At 55.6% G+C, this 18,797-nt stretch overlaps 1 protein-coding gene across 1 annotated transcript in view; it reads right to left on the reverse strand.

Annotated features, from left to right (window-relative positions):
• The window catches only part of LOC137333944 (cyclin-dependent kinase 16-like), a 430,097-nt gene extending 417,646 nt beyond the window's left edge, over window positions 1–12,451 (reverse strand). Inside the window, exon 1 of the mRNA XM_067998297.1 lies at window positions 12,325–12,451. Coding sequence (XP_067854398.1) covers window positions 12,325–12,451 — 127 coding nt within the window. The remainder of the gene's footprint in view (window positions 1–12,324) is intronic.
• Window positions 12,452–18,797: the final 6,346 nt, after the last annotated feature.

Raw genomic sequence — 18,797 nt, forward strand, 5'->3', positions numbered from 1 at the left:
TCCACACGCCTGCTCCTCCACACCTCCTCCTCCTCCACACACGCCTCCTCCTCCACACGCCTCCTCCTCCACACTCCTCCTCCACACACTCCTCCTCCACACGCCTCCTCCTCCACACGCCTCCTCCTCCACACGCCTCCTCCTCCACACGCCTCCTCCTCCACACGCCTCCTCCTCCACACGCCTCCTCCTCCACACGCCTCCTCCACACTCCTCCTCCTCCACACACCTCTCCACGCTCCTCCACACGCCTCCTCCTCCACACAGCTCCTCCTCACACACTCCTCCTCCACACGCCTCCTCCACACCCTCCTCCTCCACACGCCTCCTCCTCCACACGCCTCCTCCTCACACTCCTCCTCCACACTCATCCTCCTCCACACGCCTCCTCCTCCACACTCCTCCTCCTCCACACGCCTCCTCCTCCACACGCCTCCTCCTCCACACTCCTCCTCCTCCACACGCCTCCTCCTCCACACGCCTCCTCCTCCACACGCCTCCTCCTCCACACTCCTCCTCCTCCACACGCCTCCTCCACACACTCCTCCTCCACACTCCTCCTCCTCCACACACTCCTCCTCCACACTCCTCCTCCTCCACACTCTCCTCCTCCACACGCCTCCTCCTCCACACACTCCTCCTCCACACTCCTCCTCCTCCACACGCCTCCTCCTCCACACGCCTCCTCCTCCACACCTCCTCCTCCACACTCTCCTCCTCCACACGCCTCCTCCTCCACACTCCTCCTCCTCCACACGCCTCCTCCTCCACACGCCTCCTCCTCCACACTCCTCCTCCTCCACACGCCTCCTCCTCCACACGCCTCCTCCTCCACACGCCTCCTCCTCCTCCACACGCCTCCTCCTCCACACTCCTCCTCCTCCACACGCCTCCTCCCTCCACACTCCTCCTCCTCCACACGCCTCCTCCTCCACACGCCTCCTCCTCCACACTCCTCCTCCTCCACACGCCTCCTCCTCCACACGCCTCCTCCTCCACACACTCCTCCTCCACACGCCTCCTCCTCCACACGCCTCCTCCTCCACACGCCTCCTCCTCACACGCCTCCTCCTCCACACCTCCTCCTCCACACTCCTCCTCCTCCACACGCCTCCTCCTCCACACGCCTCCTCCTCCACACTCCTCCTCCTCCACACTCCTCCTCCTCCACACGCCTCCTCCTCCACACACTCCTCCTCCACACACTCCTCCTCCACACTCTCCTCCTCCACACGCCTCCTCCTCCACACGCCTCCTCCTCCACACGCCTCCTCCTCCACACGCCCTCCTCCTCCACACGCCTCCTCCTCCACACACTCCTCTCCTCCACACACTCCTCCTCCACACTCCTCCTCCTCCACACGCCTCCTCCTCCACACGCCTCCTCCTCCACACGCCTCCTCCTCCACACGCCTCCTCCTCCACACCTCCCTCGCTCCTCCACACACTCCTCCTCCACACTCCTCCTCCTCCACACGCCTCCTCCTCCACACGCCTCCTCCTCCACACGCCTCCTCCTCCACACTCCTCCTCCTCCACACGCCTCCTCCTCCACACGCCTCCTCCTCCACACGCCTCCTCCTCCACACACTCCTCCTCCACACGCCTCCTCCTCCACACGCCTCCTCCTCCACACACTCCTCCTCCACACTCCTCCTCCTCCACACGCCTCCTCCTCCACACGCCTCCTCCTCCACACTCCTCCTCCTCCACACGCCTCCTCCTCCACACGCCTCCTCCTCCACACTCCTCCTCCTCCACACGCCTCCTCCTCCACACGCCTCCTCCTCCACACGCCTCCTCCTCCACACGCCTCCTCCTCCACACGCCTCCTCCTCCACACACTCCTCCTCCACACGCCTCCTCCTCCACACTCCTCCTCCTCCACACGCCTCCTCCTCCACACGCCTCCTCCACACGCCTCCTCCTCCACACGCCTCCTCCTCCACACGCCTCCTCCTCACACGCCTCCTCCACACGCCTCCTCCTCCACACGCCTCCTCCTCCACACGCCTCCTCCTCCACACGCCTCCCTCCACACGCCTCCTCCTCCACACGCCTCCTCCTCCACACGCCTCCTCCTCCACACGCCTCCTCCTCCACACGCCTCCTCCTCCACACAGCCTCCTCCTCCACACGCCTCCTCCTCCACACTCCTCCTCCTCCACACTCCTCCTCCACACTCCTCCTCCACACGCCTCCTCCTCCACACGCCTCCTCCTCCACACGCCTCCTCCTCCACACGCCTCCTCCTCCACACGCCTCCTCCTCCACACGCCTCCTCCTCCACACGCCTCCTCCTCCACACACTCCTCCTCCTCCACACGCCTCCTCCTCCACACTCCTCCTCCACACGCCTCCTCCTCCACACGCCTCCTCCTCCACACGCCTCCTCCTCCACACGCCTCCTCCTCCACACGCCTCCTCCTCCACACACTCCTCCTCCACACGCTCCTCCTCCACACGCCTCCTCCTCCACACGCCTCCTCCTCCACACGCCTCCTCCTCCACACGCCTCCTCCTCCACACGCCTCCTCCACACACTCCTCCTCCACACTCCTCCTCCTCCACACGCCTCCTCCTCCACACTCCTCCTCCTCCACACCCTCCTCCTCCACACGCCTCCTCCTCCACACGCCTCCTCCTCCACACGCCTCCTCCTCCACACTCCTCCTCCTCCACACGCCTCCTCCTCCACACGCCTCCTCCTCCACACTCTCCTCCTCCACACGCCTCCTCCTCCACACACTCCTCCTCCACACGCCTCTCCTCCACACTCCTCCACACGCCTCCTCCTACACACGCCTCCTCCTCCACACGCCTCCTCCTCCACACGCCTCCTCCTCCACACTCCTCCTCCTCCACACGCCTCCTCCTCCACACTCCTCCTCCTCCACACGCCTCCTCCTCTCCTCCCCACACTCCTCCTCCTCCACACGCCTCCTCCTCCACACTCCTCCTCCTCCACACGCCTCCTCCTCCACACGCCTCCTCCTCCACACTCCTCCTCCTCCACACAGCCTCCTCCTCCACACTCCTCCTCCTCCACACGCCTCCTCCTCACACGCCTCCTCCTCCACACTCCTCGCTCCTCCACACGCCTCCTCCTCCACACGCCTCCTCCTCCACACTCCTCCTCCTCCACACGCCTCCTCCTCCACACGCCTCCTCCTCCACACTCCTCCTCCTCCACACTCCTCCTCCTCCACACGCCTCCCCTCCACCCTCCTCCCACACGCCTCCTCCTCCACACGGCTCCTCCTCCACACGCCTCCTCCTCCACACTCCTCCTCCTCCACACGCCTCCTCCTCCACACGCCTCCTCCTCCACACGCCTCCTCCTCCACACGCCTCCTCCTCCACTCTCCTCCTCCTCCACACGCCTCCTCCTCCACACGCCTCCTCCTCCACACGCCTCCTCCTCCACACGCCTCCTCCTCCACACTCCTCCTCCTCCACACGCCTCCTCCTCCACTCTCCTCCTCCTCCACACGCCTCCTCCTCCACACGCCTCCTCCTCCACACACTCCCCCTCCACACGCCTCCTCCTCCACACGCCTCCTCCTCCACACGCCTCCTCCTCCACACGCCTCCTCCTCCACACGCCTCCTCCTCCACACGCCTCCTCCTCCACACGCCTCCTCCTCCACACTCCTCCTCCACACACTCCTCCTCCACACGCCTCCTCCTCCACACTCCTCCTCCTCCACACTCCTCCTCCTCCACACGCCTCCTCCTCCACACTCCTCCTCCTCCACACGCCTCCTCCTCCACACGCCTCCTCCTCCACACGCCTCCTCCTCCACACGCCTCCTCCTCCACACGCCTCCTCCTCCACACGCCTCCTCCACACTCCTCCTCCACACTCCTCCTCCTCCACACGCCTCCTCCTCCACACGCCTCCTCCTCCACACGCCTCCTCCTCCACACGCCTCCTCCTCCACACGCCTCCTCCTCCACACGCCTCCTCCACACACTCCTCCTCCACACGCCTCCTCCTCCACACGCCTCCTCCTCCACACGCCTCCTCCACACTCCTCCTCCTCCACACACTCCTCCTCCACACGCCTCCTCCTCCACACACTCCTCCTCCACACGCCTCCTCCACACACTCCTCCTCCACACGCCTCCTCCTCCACACGCCTCCTCCTCCACACGCCTCCTCCTCCACACGCCTCCTCCTTCACACGCCTCCTCCACACACTCCCTCCTCCACACGCCTCCTCCTCCACACTCCTCCTCCTCCACACGCCTCCTCCTCCACACTCCTCCTCCTCCACACGCCTCCTCCTCCACACACTCCTCCTCCACACTCCTCCTCCTCCACACACTCCTCCTCCACACGCCTCCTCCTCCACACACTCCTCCTCCACACTCCTCCTCCTCCACACACTCCTCCTCCACACTCCTCCTCCTCCACACGCCTCCTCCTCCACACGCCTCCTCCTCCACACTCCTCCTCCACACACTCCTCCTCCACACGCCTCCTCCTCCACACTCCTCCTCCTCCACACGCCTCCTCCTCCACACGCCTCCTCCTCCACACTCCTCCTCCTCCACACGCCTCCTCCTCCACACGCCTCCTCCTCCACACGCCTCCTCCTCCACACGCCTCCTCCTCCACACTCCTCCTCCTCCACACTCCTCCTCCCCCACACTCCTCCTCCTCCACACGCCTCCTCCTCCACACGCCTCCTCCCCCACACTCCTCCTCCTCCACACGCCTCCTCCTCCACACGCCTCCTCCTCCACACACTCCTCCTCCCACACACTCCTCCTCCACACTCCTCCTCCTCCACACGCCTCCTCCTCCACACGCCTCCTCCTCCACACGCCTCCTCCTCCACACGCCTCCTCCTCCCACGCCTCCTCCACACACTCCTCCTCCACACTCCTCCTCCACACGCCTCCTCCTCCACACGCCTCCTCCTCCACACTCCTCCTCCTCCACACTCCTCCTCCTCCACACGCCTCCTCCTCCACACACTCCTCCTCCACACACTCCTCTCCACACACTCCTCCTCCACACTCCTCCTCCACACGCCTCCTCCTCCACACGCCTCCTCCTCCACACGCCTCCTCCTCCACACACTCCTCCTCCACACCTCCTCCTCCACACTCCTCCTCCACACTCCTCCTCACCTCCTCCTCTCACACGCCTCCTCCTCCACACACTCCTCCTCCACACACTCCTCCTCCACACACTCCTCCTCCACACTCCTCTCTCCACACGCCTCCTCCTCCACACTCCTCCTCCTCCACACGCCTCCTCCTCCACACGCCTCCTCCTCCACACGCCTCCTCCTCCACACACTCCTCCTCCACACACTCCTCCTCCACACTCCTCCTCCTCCACACGCCTCCTCCTCCACACGCCTCCTCCTCCACACGCCTCCTCCTCCACACGCCTCCTCCTCCACACGCCTCCTCCTCCACACACTCCTCCTCCACACTCCTCCTCCTCCACACGCCTCCTCCTCCACACGCCTCCTCCTCCACACACTCCTCCTCCACACTCCTCCTCCTCCACACGCCTCCTCCTCCACACGCCTCCTCCTCCACACACTCCTCCTCCACACACTCCTCCTCCACACGCCTCCTCCTCCACACGCCTCCTCCTCCACACACTCCTCCTCCACACTCCTCCTCCTCCACACGCCTCCTCCTCCACACGCCTCCTCCTCCACACTCCTCCTCCTCCACACGCCTTCTCCTCCACACGCCTCCTCCTCCACACGCCTCCTCCTCCACACGCCTCCTCCTCCACACGCCTCCTCCTCCACACGCCTCCTCCTCCACACTCCTCCTCCTCCACACGCCTCCTCCTCCACACGCCTCCTCCTCCACACGCCTCCTCCTCCACACGCCTCCTCCTCCACACTCCTCCTCCTCCACACACTCCTCCTCCACACGCCTCCTCCTCCACACTCCTCCTCCTCCACACGCCTCCTCCTCCACACGCCTCCTCCACATGCCTCCTCCTCCACACGCCTCCTCCTCCACACGCCTCCTCCTCCACACGCCTCCTCCACACGCCTCCTCCTCCACACGCCTCCTCCTCCACACGCCTCCTCCTCCACACGCCTCCTCCACACGCCTCCTCCTCCACACGCCTCCTCCTCCACACGCCTCCTCCTCCACACGCCTCCTCCTCCACACACTCCTCCTCCACACACTCCTCCTCCACACGCCTCCTCCTCCACACTCCTCCTCCTCCACACACTCCTCCTCCACACGCCTCCTCCTCCACACTCCTCCTCCTCCACACGCCTCCTCCTCCACACGCCTCCTCCTCCACACACTCCTCCTCCACACACTCCTCCTCCACACTCCTCCTCCTCCACACTCCTCCTCCACACTCCTCCTCCACACGCCTCCTCCTCCACACGCCTCCTCCTCCACACGCCTCCTCCTCCACACGCCTCCTCCTCCACACGCCTCCTCCTCCACACGCCTCCTCCTCCACACGCCTCCTCCTCCACACACCTCCTCCTCCCACACGCCACCCTCCTCCACACTCCTCCTCCACACGCCTCCTCCTCCACACGCCTCCTCCTCCACACGCCTCCTCCTCCACACGCCTCCTCCTCCACACACTCCTCCTCCACACACTCCTCCTCCACACACTCCTCCTCCACACGCCTCCTCCTCCACACGCCTCCTCCTCCACACGCCTCCTCCTCCACACGCCTCCTCCTCCACACGCCTCCTCCACACACTCCTCCTCCACACACTCCTCCTCCTCCACACGCCTCCTCCTCCACACTCCTCCTCCTCCACACGCCTCCTCCTCCACAAGCCTCCTCCTCCACACGCCTCCTCCTCCACACGCCTCCTCCTCCACACTCCTCCCTCCACACGCCTCCTCCTCCACACGCCTCCTCCTCCACACACTCCTCCTCCACACTCCTCCTCCTCCACACGCCTCCTCCTCCACACTCCTCCTCCTCCACACGCCTCCTCCTCGACACGCCTCCTCCTCCACACGCCTCCTCCTCCACACGCCTCCTCCTCCACACTCCTCCTCCTCCACACGCCTCCTCCTCCACACTCCTCCTCCTCCACACGCCTCCTCCTCCACACGCCTCCTCCTCCACACTCCTCCTCCTCCACACGCCTCCTCCTCCACACTCCTCCTCCTCCACACGCCTCCTCCTCCACACGCCTCCTCCTCCACACACTCCTCCTCCACACTCCTCCTCCTCCACACGCCTCCTCCTCCACACTCCTCCTCCTCCACACTCCTCCTCCTCCACACGCCTCCTCCTCCACACGCCTCCTCCTCCACACTCCTCCTCCTCCACACGCCTCCTCCTCCACACGCCTCCTCCTCCACACACTCCTCCTCCACACTCCTCCTCCTCCACACGCCTCCTCCTCCACACTCCTCCTCCTCCACACTCCTCCTCCTCCACACGCCTCCTCCTCCACACGCCTCCTCCTCCACACACTCCTCCTCCACACTCCTCCTCCTCCACACGCCTCCTCCTCCACACGCCTCCTCCTCCACACACTCCTCCTCCACACGCCTCCTCCCTCCACACGCCTCCTCCTCCACACACTCCTCCTCCACACTCCTCCTCCTCCACACGCCTCCTCCTCCACACGCCTCCTCCTCCACACACTCCTCCTCCACACGCCTCCTCCTCCACACACTCCTCTCCACACTCCTCCTCCTCCACACACTCCTCCTCCACACACTCCTCCTCCACACACTCCTCCTCCACACGCCTCCTCCTCCACACGCCTCCTCCTCCACACGCCTCCTCCTCCACACGCCTCCTCCTCCACACACTCCTCCTCCACACACTCCTCCTCCACACACTCCTCCTCCACACGCCTCCTCCTCCACACGCCTCCTCCTCCACACACTCCTCCTCCACACACTCCTCCTCCACACACTCCTCCTCCACACGCCTCCTCCTCCACACGCCTCCTCCTCCACACACTCCTCCTCCACACACTCCTCCTCCACACGCCTCCTCCTCACACACTCTCCTCCACACCTCCTCCTCCACACACTCCTCCTCCACACGCCTCCTCCTCCACACACTCCTCCTCCACACGCCTCTCCTCCACACACTCCTCCTCCACACACTCCTCCTCCACACGCCTCCTCCTCCACACGCCTCCTCCTCCACACTCCTCCTCCACACACTCTCCTCCACACGCCTCCTCCTCCACACACTCCTCCTCCACACGCCTCCTCCTCCACACCTCCTCCTCCACACACTCCTCCTCCACACACTCCTCCTCCACACGCCTCCTCCTCCACACGCCTCCTCCTCCACACGCCTCCTCCTCCACACACTCCTCCTCCACACGCCTCCTCCTCCACACACTCCTCCTCCACACGCCTCCTCCTCCACACGCCTCCTCCTCCACACGCCTCCTCCTCCACACTCCTCCTCCTCCACACGCCTCCTCCTCCACACGCCTCCTCCTCCACACTCCTCCTCCTCCACACGCCTCCTCCTCCACACGCCTCCTCCTCCACACTCCTCCTCCTCCACACGCCTCCTCCTCCACACTCCTCCTCCTCCACACGCCTCCTCCTCCACACTCCTCCTCCTCCACACTCCTCCTCCTCCACACGCCTCCTCCTCCACACACTCCTCCTCCACACACTCCTCCTCCACACTCCTCCTCCTCCACACTCCTCCTCCTCCACACGCCTCCTCCTCCACACGCCTCCTCCTCCACACGCCTCCTCCTCCACCCCCATCCTCTGCTGTTGTGCTGAATCCAGCTCACTTTACCCACAGAAATTTTATTTCACTAGAAATCAGATCTTATAAAATCTTATATACCAGTTTATCTTCTAAGATTTATTTAATCAAATGTCCAGAATTGTAACTGAAATTATTGTAAATACAACATTTATTCAATTCAATAGATGCTTAAGATGGAAAGTGAAGTAGCCCAATCTGAAACTAGGGTCCTAAATCTAAACAAAGGAAACTACGAAGGTATGAGGAGTGAGTTGACTATGATAGATTGGGAAGCTTCATTAAAAGGCATGACAGTGGACAGGCAATGACTAACATTTAAGGAACGAATGCATGAATTGCAACAATTATACATTCCTTTCTGGCACAAAAACACAAAAGGAAAAGCGGCCCAACCATGGCTAACAAAAGAAATTAAGGATAGTGTTAGATCCAAAGAGGAGTCAGATAAAGTTGCCAGAAAAAGTAGCAAGCCTGAGGATTGGGAGCAGTTTAGAATTCAGCAAAAAAAGACCAAGAGATTGATTAAGGGGGGAAAACAGAGTATGGGAGTAAACTTGCAAGGAACATAAAAGTGGACTGTAAAAGCTTCTACAAATATGTAAACAGAAAAAGATTAGTGAAGACAAATGTAGGTCCCTTACAGTCAGAAACGGGAGAAATTATAATGGGGAACAGGGAAATGGCAGAGCAATTAAACAAATACTTTGGTTCTGTCTTCACGGAAGAGGACACAAATAACTTCCCAGAAATGCTAGGGAACCAAGGGACTAGTGAGAAGGAGGAATTAAAGGAAATTAGTATTAGTGAAAAAATAGTGCTGGAGAAATTAATGGGACTGAAAGCTGATAAATCCCCAGGGCCTGATAATCTACATCCCAGAATACTAAAAGAGGTAGCCATGGAAATAGTGGATGCATTAGTTGTCATCTTCCAAAATTCTATAGATTATGGAACAGTTCCTGCAGATTGGAGGGTGGCAAATGTAACCCCACTATTTAAAAAAGGAGGGAGAGAGAAAACAGGGAACTACAGACCGGTTAGCCTAACATCAGTAGTAGGGAAAATGCTAGAGTCCATTATAAAGGATGTGATAACAGGACACTTAGAAAATATCAACGGGATTAGACAAAGTCAACATGGATTTATGAAAGGGAAATCATGTTTGACAAAACCTACTGGAGTTTTTTGAGGATGTAACTGGTAGAATAGATAAGGGAGAACCAGTGGATGTGGTGTATTTGGATTTTCAGAAGGCCTTTGATAAAGTCCCACACAAGAGGTTAGTGTGCAAAATTAAAGCACATGGGATTGGGGGTAATATACTGGCATGGATTGAAAATTGGTTAACAGACAGGAAACAGAGAGTAGGAATAAAGGGGTCTTTTTCTGGGTGGCAGGCAGTGACTAGTGGGGTACCACAGGGATCAGTGCTTGGGCCCCAGCTATTCACAATATATATCAATGATTTGGATGAGGGAACTAAATGTAATATTTCCAAGTTTGCAGACAACACCAAACTAGGTGGGATTGTGAGTTGTGTGGAGGATGCAAAGAGGCTTCAATGTGATTTAGACAAGTTGAGTGAGTGGGCAAATACATAGCAGTTGCAGTATAATGTGGATAAATGTGAAGTTATCCACTTCGGAAGGAAAAACAGAAAGGCAGAGTATTACTTAAATGGTGATAGATTGGGGAATGTTGATGTACAAAAGAGACCTGGGTGTCCCTGTACACCAGTCACTGAAAGCAAACATGCAGGTGCAGCAAGTGGTTAGGAAGGCAAATGGTATGTTGGTCTTCATTGCAAGAGGATTTGAGTACAGGAGCAAGGATGTCTTACTGCAGTTATACAGGGCCTTGGTGAGACCACACCTGGAGTATTGTGCGCAGTTTTGGTCTCCTTACCTAAGAAAGGATATACTTGCCATAGAGGGAGTGCAGCGAAGGTTCACCAGACTGATTCCTGGGATGGCAGAACTGTCATATGAGGAGAGATTGGGTCGACTCGGCCTGTATTCACTCGAGTTTAGAAGAATGAGAGGGGATCTCATTGAAACATATAAAATTCTGACAGGGCTAGACAGACTGGATGCAGGGAGGATGTTTCCCCTGGCTGGGGGGTCCAGAACGAGGGGTCACAGTCTCAGGATACAGGGTAGGACATTTAGGACTGAGATGAGGAGAAATTTCTTCACTCAGAGGGTGGTGAACCTGTGGAATTCTCTGCCACAGAAGGCTGTGGAGGCCAAGTCACTGAATATATTTAAGAGGGAGCGAGATAGATTTCTAGACATAAAAGGCATCAAGGGGTATGGGGAGAGAGCGAGAATTTGGTATTGAGATAGAGGATCCGCCATGATCATTTTGAATGGCGGAGCAGGCTCGAAGGGCCGAATGGCCAACTCCTGCTCCTATTTTCTATGATTACTGAGGAATTATAAAGTAGATCACCCATACTTTTCAGTTTTCTCAGAGAGATACAGACAATTAAGGCTAGGACTTTCTTCCACCACTTTTATCTGCTGTTCATGGCAGAAAAGTGATTCCTATAAGCAGACCAAGACTCCTATGAACCAAAATCTGCACCCTACATGTACCATGAGTGGGATCGCACACCCAGGATTAACAGTCACTCTTTCATTGTGAAATCAGCCACCAGAAATCAGCTAGGTTGCCCATCATGTTTCCCTATCTGTTCCAAGAGAGGTAAATACCACACTACAGACCAATGTGTACAGGCAAAATTAACAAGTCAGACTTATTTACAAGTATGACAACACAGAGAAGTAGTAAGACACAACAAGAAACTAAAAGTACAATAATTAAAACAATAAAGATCCAAATGCAGAAAATGCTATTGTTTTAGTAAGTTGATCATTTCCTTGCAAAATTTGAATTTTTTTATGTCTATATGTTACAGTATAATATATTGTGTGTTACATATTATAATTCCACTGAAATTATTGTAACTTCTGTGAGAAACACAATGGGAGATTTGCTGGTTTTCTGAATGATCACAGAGTAGTTCACTAAATACTGATGGTCAATTTGAGAAAATTTCTCATTTTAATTAGCGATATATTTATTTGATTAGCTGCAGCAAACCTCTGCTCAGTAGCACTGGCGATGGAAGAATCTGCAATATTGCTTCTGTTATTTAAGTTAGAAAATGAACTGAAATTCAAAAAGTACAAAAGGGGAGAAGAATCGGTTGTTGAACGGAATTGAAGAGAGAGATTTTGGCACCAACGTGAATCTATTAGCAATCCTCTATGCTAAGAATTTTCAATCTATAGGATATTTTACTTTGCTGACCATATCTGGGACAGATTCAAACGATTAATATCTTTCATTATCATCTGCACATGTCTGTAAATTTAAAAACAGCCTTAGACTTTCACTTTCAAGTACACTGTGGACGTTATGTTTAGACCCAAATAAACCCAATTGACTGACCACTGCTTTCCAGCAACCAAACAGGGACAAAGACCCAATCGGATTTCTGGGAGCTGAAAGCCGATATAAGGAGAAAGGGCTTGACGAAGAGAGCTGGACTGAAGCTACAGATCACGGGAAGGGTTCGGCCACTCACCATTGTCCTTTGAGTTATTCTCTTCCAGGTTGATCTGCTCGGCAAGTCCGGAGAGGGAGTCATTGAGAGGACGGTTACTGCGCAGGGTCATCGACAGCCTGCGTTTGATGATCCTCATCCTATCCATTCAGTGCCTGGGTACAGTGTCTGAAACAGAGGCAGAGGAGAGAACAATCACTCCTCAACAATCACACGGAGAAATGTTTCATGTTTCAGGGCTACACGACCCTGCCTCAGAATTGGGAGCCGTTACAATATATGGAGGAATGGAGTGAGGGAAAAGGGAGCGGGGAAAAGAATATCCCCATACCCAAGAAACGAAAAAGAATTACAGAGAATGACACAGAACATACTGCACACAGACAGGCCATTCGGCCCAACAGGTCTATGCCAGTATTTATGCTCCACATGAGCCTCCTCCCACTGCTCTTCATCTCACCCTATCAGCATATCCTTCTATTCCTTTCTCCCTCATGTGTTTATCCAGCTTCCCCTTAAGTGCATCTATGATCTGTAAAGTGATTTGTTGGAGAACAGGAGATGATTAAATGACAAGTGATCATTGCATAAAAGGAGGCAAGATGCCAAAAATTAGAGAAATAAAAAATATACAAGACCCAGAGGATGTATGAATGGTTAAAGCAGAATAGCCAAGGGAGAGGGTAACATGGAGGAACTGGTGGCCTGGGAGTAAGGTGAAGGAGAAAGGAGGGGGTACAGGCAGCCCTACCGACTGTACTGATTACCATCGACATGTCTCTCTCTCCACAGATGCAATCTGACCCACTGAGTGTGTCCAGCAGTTTCTGCTTTTATTTCAGATTCCAGTATCTGCAGTATTTTGCTTTTTGTTCCAAGTAATCGGGACCTTTATGCGTGGCCCGCAAACCAACCTCTCCTGGTCTTTTCAAAATCCCGTCACACAATCTGGGACGGCACATGAACACAGGGGGTATGAGGTTATACTGTGACCGCAGAGTTAGGACAAATGGCTCCTCACCTTCACCCGCTCGCTGTGACTGGGACACTGGTAATGGGGAACGGGACACTGGGAGTTCCTTCACATCAGAACACCCCCACCTGATGGCTCATCATCACCAGGTGAGGGCTAAAGACACTCATGTTCAGGGGCTCTGAAAACCACAGAACTACCAGTGGCCAGAGTTTGGCTGGATCTTCAAGGCTGTATAGGTGGCTAAGGAAGGAGATTAAGGCCCCGATATTACCAGGGAGGTGGGATGGCAGCCGGGGGAGGTGGGGCGACTGGGCGCGTGGGTAACCCGCCCAGTGAAATCGGTCCGTTCCTCACCCGATTGCGGATAAATTGAAGACACTTACCGTGGCTTCCGGGTTTCCCGTCGGAAATCTGTGCAGCGGGCGGACTGCGCACCCGCATCACAGGCTGTCAGGAGCCCTATTTATAGGGGCAGTCCTCCAATGCTGCTCCTGCAGCAAACAAACAAAAGTGCAACATGGAGCAGACTGGGGGAAAGGCTGCTCCCAGATTTAACGATGCCTCACTCCAGGTACTGTTGGATGGGGTGAGGAGGAGGAGGGATATTTTCTACCCGGCGGACGGGAGGAAGTGGCCTGTCTCTGCCACCAAGGCCTGGCTCGAGGTGGCAGAGGAGGTCACCACAGCACCAACATCTCCCGCACATGGATCCAGTGCAGGAAGCACTTCAATGACCTAACTAGGTCAGCAAAAGTGAGTACACTTACTCATTCTCCTACACTCTGTCTTCCACATCACCGCCCCCACCCCACAACTCATTCTACACTGCCAACACTACTCTATCACATCACTCCTCACACCCACTCAAACCTCATCCTCAACTTCACTGCACTTACTCACCTCCCCAGTACTCATCCCACCACTACCACTCAACCCAATCCTCATACAATGTCATGGCTCTGTCTCATACTCACCCTCTGATGCATCTCATTCACGGTCAGCCTCACCCAAAACAATGCATTCAGCGGTTGGCCACGTCACCATCCCTCACTCACGCCTCTCTACTTTCTCCCCTTACAGGAGAAGAGAGCCCAGAATGCACGGGAGAGGGCGAAGACCAGAGCGGGGCCGTAACATCAGGTCATCCTCACGGATGCAGAGCGGGAGGATCTTGAACTGAGCCGCACCCTCGAGTGCCTGTCCGTCGGGGACGCCGAGACTGCCACCCGACAAACGGCTGGTGACAGAACTTTAACATTCAGGACTCACGATAGCAAATGATGATAACATGCCTTGCTATTTTCAGCAACTCAACATCTGTCATCATGCTTAATATTGCCTTCTGTTCTCTTACAGGGCCTTCAGCGACCGCCATGACGGTGGAGGGCGATTCCTCAGAGGACCTGCCGGCCTCTGAGGGGGCACCATCACATCTGAGCGAGCCATCCACCAGCGCAGATATACACACCTCGGTGGGTCCCTGTCCTCACTTAGTTCAGGTCGCACATGGTGAGTCACCACACACGTGAGCACGAGCAGACGCTGGTGACAGGGGCAGCTGTGGAGAGTCCACGTCGGTAGGAGCACTCTTCTCCAGGCTCTGCTCAGCTGGACACAGATGCTGAATCCTGGGGGCAATCCTTTAAAAGGAGAATGATCGAGGGGCAGCAGCACATTTGCGAGGTGCTGGAACAGGTGCCACACACACTCTCCACAATCGCGCAGAGGATGGAGGAGTCCAACTCCTGCATGAGTGGAATGGTGGCACAGGTACTGGAGGGAACCTCTGAGATACTGTCACAGGGACGTGAGGGCATCTCTGAGATAGTGTCGTGAGTAAGTGCGGGAATGTCTGTGATGGAGGGAAGGCTAGCCTCCATCGAGCTTCAAGCACAGCTCACAAATGAGCCCATTCAGGCCCTGACAACGGCCCTTCGGACTCAGTGAACAACTTTCTGCTGCCTTAAACAGGCAGGCAGATACACTAGCACTGGCCTTACAAGGCTTCACACATGTCCTCCAAACTGTCGTCCAGCAGGGTGGTAGGAGTGATGTGGGCCTGGCCCAAGAGAGGGATGATGGTGAAAGGGGACATGGAAGTGGGGATGCCACTCAAAGCGCCCCCACGTCTCACCCATTGCCCCCCTCTCAACCAGTACCTGCAATGGTGCCTCCTCTCCAGGTGGTCGAGTCTGCCCCTGCACAGGTGCAGGTGGAGCAGTCTTTGGAGGGGCCCTCACAGGCACCGAAACCCAGAGGGTGTAGGCACAAAGCATCTAACCAGTCAGGGCATGAACATGAGCAACCTGCCACTACCTCTGCTGCAGCCACAGGGGATGCACCACGTGGGAGTACTCGTAAGTGAAAGGTGAAGGTTTTGTGAGCACAAAGGGGATACACAAGGGTGTTTGATGGTTTGTCATGTTTTTTATTTATATTTGATTTTTGTTAATGGCACATTAAATATTATTATTGTCACCACTACTGCCTTGTCTTGGCCATTCTTGACTGGCTTGTGTAATAAGTCCCTTTCATGAGGTTCTCCATGAACACCCACACTTGATGCCACCTATTGGGTCACCCTACAGTGGGTGTATGTGTAGTTGCACGACTATTTTGTGCAGGTGCCTGTGGTGCAGCACTGTGTTGTGGAGCTCCATGTGGCGGAGGTGGACGGTGTGCCTGGCGAGGCTGGTGATGTTGCTCGTCCTCGGATGACGTGATGAATGCAGCTATGGCGCCCCCCTCATCCTGACGGTGTGAGTTTGAGGGGGTCCGCAAAGTAGGTAAATGTGTTTGCACAGCAGAGTTTAGGGTATAAATTAAGAATTTTGAGTGGAAAGACAAAGGTGTTGCAGCCAAAACTTTGTCTGAAGTGACAGAGTGCCCTGCTGCAATAAATGAGGTTTTCCCCCAACTGTCAAATAATCCTTTGCATCTCCCACTGGCTGCTGGCTGAAACACATCTGCTCCGACAGGGAGTGTTTCCCACAGCACGGGAAACACGCTGAGGATCCTTCAAAATTGCACCCCTGCCAAAATCTCCAGTCAATGAGGTCTGTCAAGTACCTCAACTATCTAAAGCAGCATCCCGCCGGCTTTAATTGCCGGTGGGAGTCCCGTATGCGGGAGCTGCGCACGCACCCGAACGTGTCATTGGGGAACCCGGAAGTCAGCAGGTTGGAGCCAGGCTCCGATCCCACTCCGGGATTCCGCCATTTTAGGAGACCCCCGCCCCAGCGCACCCGCATCCGAAAATTGGCCCCTAAATGTGTAGGTAGAGTCCATGATAGAATAGATTATACAAGGGCTGTGGAAGGAGATTAAATGTGTAGGTCGAGTCCATGATAGAATAGATTGTACAAGGGCTGTATAAGAGCAGAACCAATGGGCGTTTTTTAATCCTTTCCTCTGCTAGTTTATTTATGCTGGAAACGGAACCAAAAAATAAACTGGTTGAAGTCAAATTTGCTTGCACATGACTTGATGCTGAAATCGTCTTCCATTCAGCTCCTTTGGGCAATCACAGCAATTAACTCCCAGCAGGACAGCTGAGCCTCGGCAAAAAGCACTTCATCGATTTGATGTGCTGACATCCCATATTTTACACAGCTCAAATTCCCACTAATGCATCAGGTCAAGGTCTGGGGGGACAGCTCCCCTCAATCTTTTTGAAGTGAGATGTGCCATTGCAAGGATAATCAATAATAGATTGTTCCAACCAGAATTTCAATCTCAGACAGACTGTTGAAGCAGCCTTCGAGGCTACCAGTGAACACTCTATCTCACTAATCATTACTGGCACCAATCCCTGAAAATCACCACTACTGTACAAACCCCGCCCACCACCACCACCACCGCCAGCAAATATTATTATCTTGTTCCAATCTTTAAGGCCAATTGCACAGTTATTTTGCATAAAGTACAACTAGATTATTCAGAATGAATTGGACATTTTAACCAGCTTGTGTCCTTTGTGCTAGCAGTGTTGTGGGACTTATTCTTGTGAATAAGTGGTTCTTATTACACAGAACGGGACATACTGTGGAACAAAGGAGGAGCAAGTTAATGAAGAGCACTCAGATCAGCTCAAGAATAAATCAGCAGATGGGCTTTTCAGTCAAGACCAGTTAACATCACACAATATATAAGGACATATTCAGCAGGACTATTATGGGGCATGATCTTCAGATTTCGCAAAACAAAACACATCTAAAGAACCAACCGAGCACAGGGCAGTTATTGGCCTTCATTCCAATGAGAAGCTTGTTGAGATGAAACATTTATTCACATACCAGTCAGTCATTCACCAGAAACTCTACTGCAGCACCACACTTAATAAGAGCTATTTCTTCGACAGCACCTCCCAAACCCGCGACCTCTACCACCTAGAAGGACAAGAGCAGCAGGTACATGGGAACAACACCACCTACACGTTCCCCTCCAAATCACACACCATCCCGACTTGGAAATATATCGCCGTTCCTTCATCGTCGCTGGGTCAAAATCCTGGAATTTCCTTCCTAACAGCGGCTCACCACCACCTTCTCAAGGGCAATTAGGGATGGGCAATAAATGCTGGCCTTGCCAGCAACGCCCACATCCCATGAACGAATAAAAATAAATTGAAAGGGGATGTCCCATTTGCCAGGGGTGTTCCATTACGAACCTCCAGCTCCACTGATAAGGCAATCAGTAGCTGAGCCAGGAAGGTCCCAGATCAGATCGCAGTCTGGGCTGAGTTGGAGGTCTGGGCCGGATGCCCCTGGGTTGGAGAGGGGATCTATCGCAGTCTGGGCTGAGTTGGAGGTCTGGGCCGGATGCCCCTGGGTTGGAGAGGGGATCTATCGCAGTCTGGGCTGAGTTGGAGGTCTGGGCCGGATGCCCCTGGGTTGGAGAGGGGATCTATCGCAGTCTGGGCTGAGTTGGAGGTCTGGGCCAGATGCCCCTCGGTTGGAGAGGGGATCTATCGCAGTCTGGGCTGAGTTGGAGGTCTGGGCCAGATGCCCCTCGGTTGGAGAGGGGATCTATCACAGTCTGGGCTGCAGCTCCTCACCACTCTCCAGTCAGCTCTGCTTGAAGTGTACACTGGTCAATCACGTTTAGATGTGACCCCTCTCCACTGTAATCTTCCAACCCCCAAGAACTGGTGGATTGGGGGCAGAAGGGTAGTTAAAATAATAGATTTTTCGAGTGCAATCACAACCCAGCTCTAACATCCCCACTCCCGGGTTTAACAGAGGTGTGTTTGGATGTGAGTCATTAACCTACACACCACAGTCAAGACCCTAATTAATGCAGGTGGGCGGGTAGTTCTCAGACCAATTAACGACCTTATGAGACGTTAATTAGATCTTTTTAAATTGAATTTCACAAACTTTTAAATTTAAAGCCTCCAATGCTGTGGGGCTCATGAATTTCGCTAGTGAAACGGAGATGAGAGGGCCCGAAGCATCAGTGAAGGGCCTTTATTGGACTGCTTGTGGGCAGGAGGATCAGGAGGGTTTCATCCAGGCCC

Source organism: Heptranchias perlo, chromosome 17 (genome assembly GCF_035084215.1).
Source record: "Heptranchias perlo isolate sHepPer1 chromosome 17, sHepPer1.hap1, whole genome shotgun sequence".
NCBI lineage: Eukaryota > Metazoa > Chordata > Chondrichthyes > Hexanchiformes > Hexanchidae > Heptranchias > Heptranchias perlo.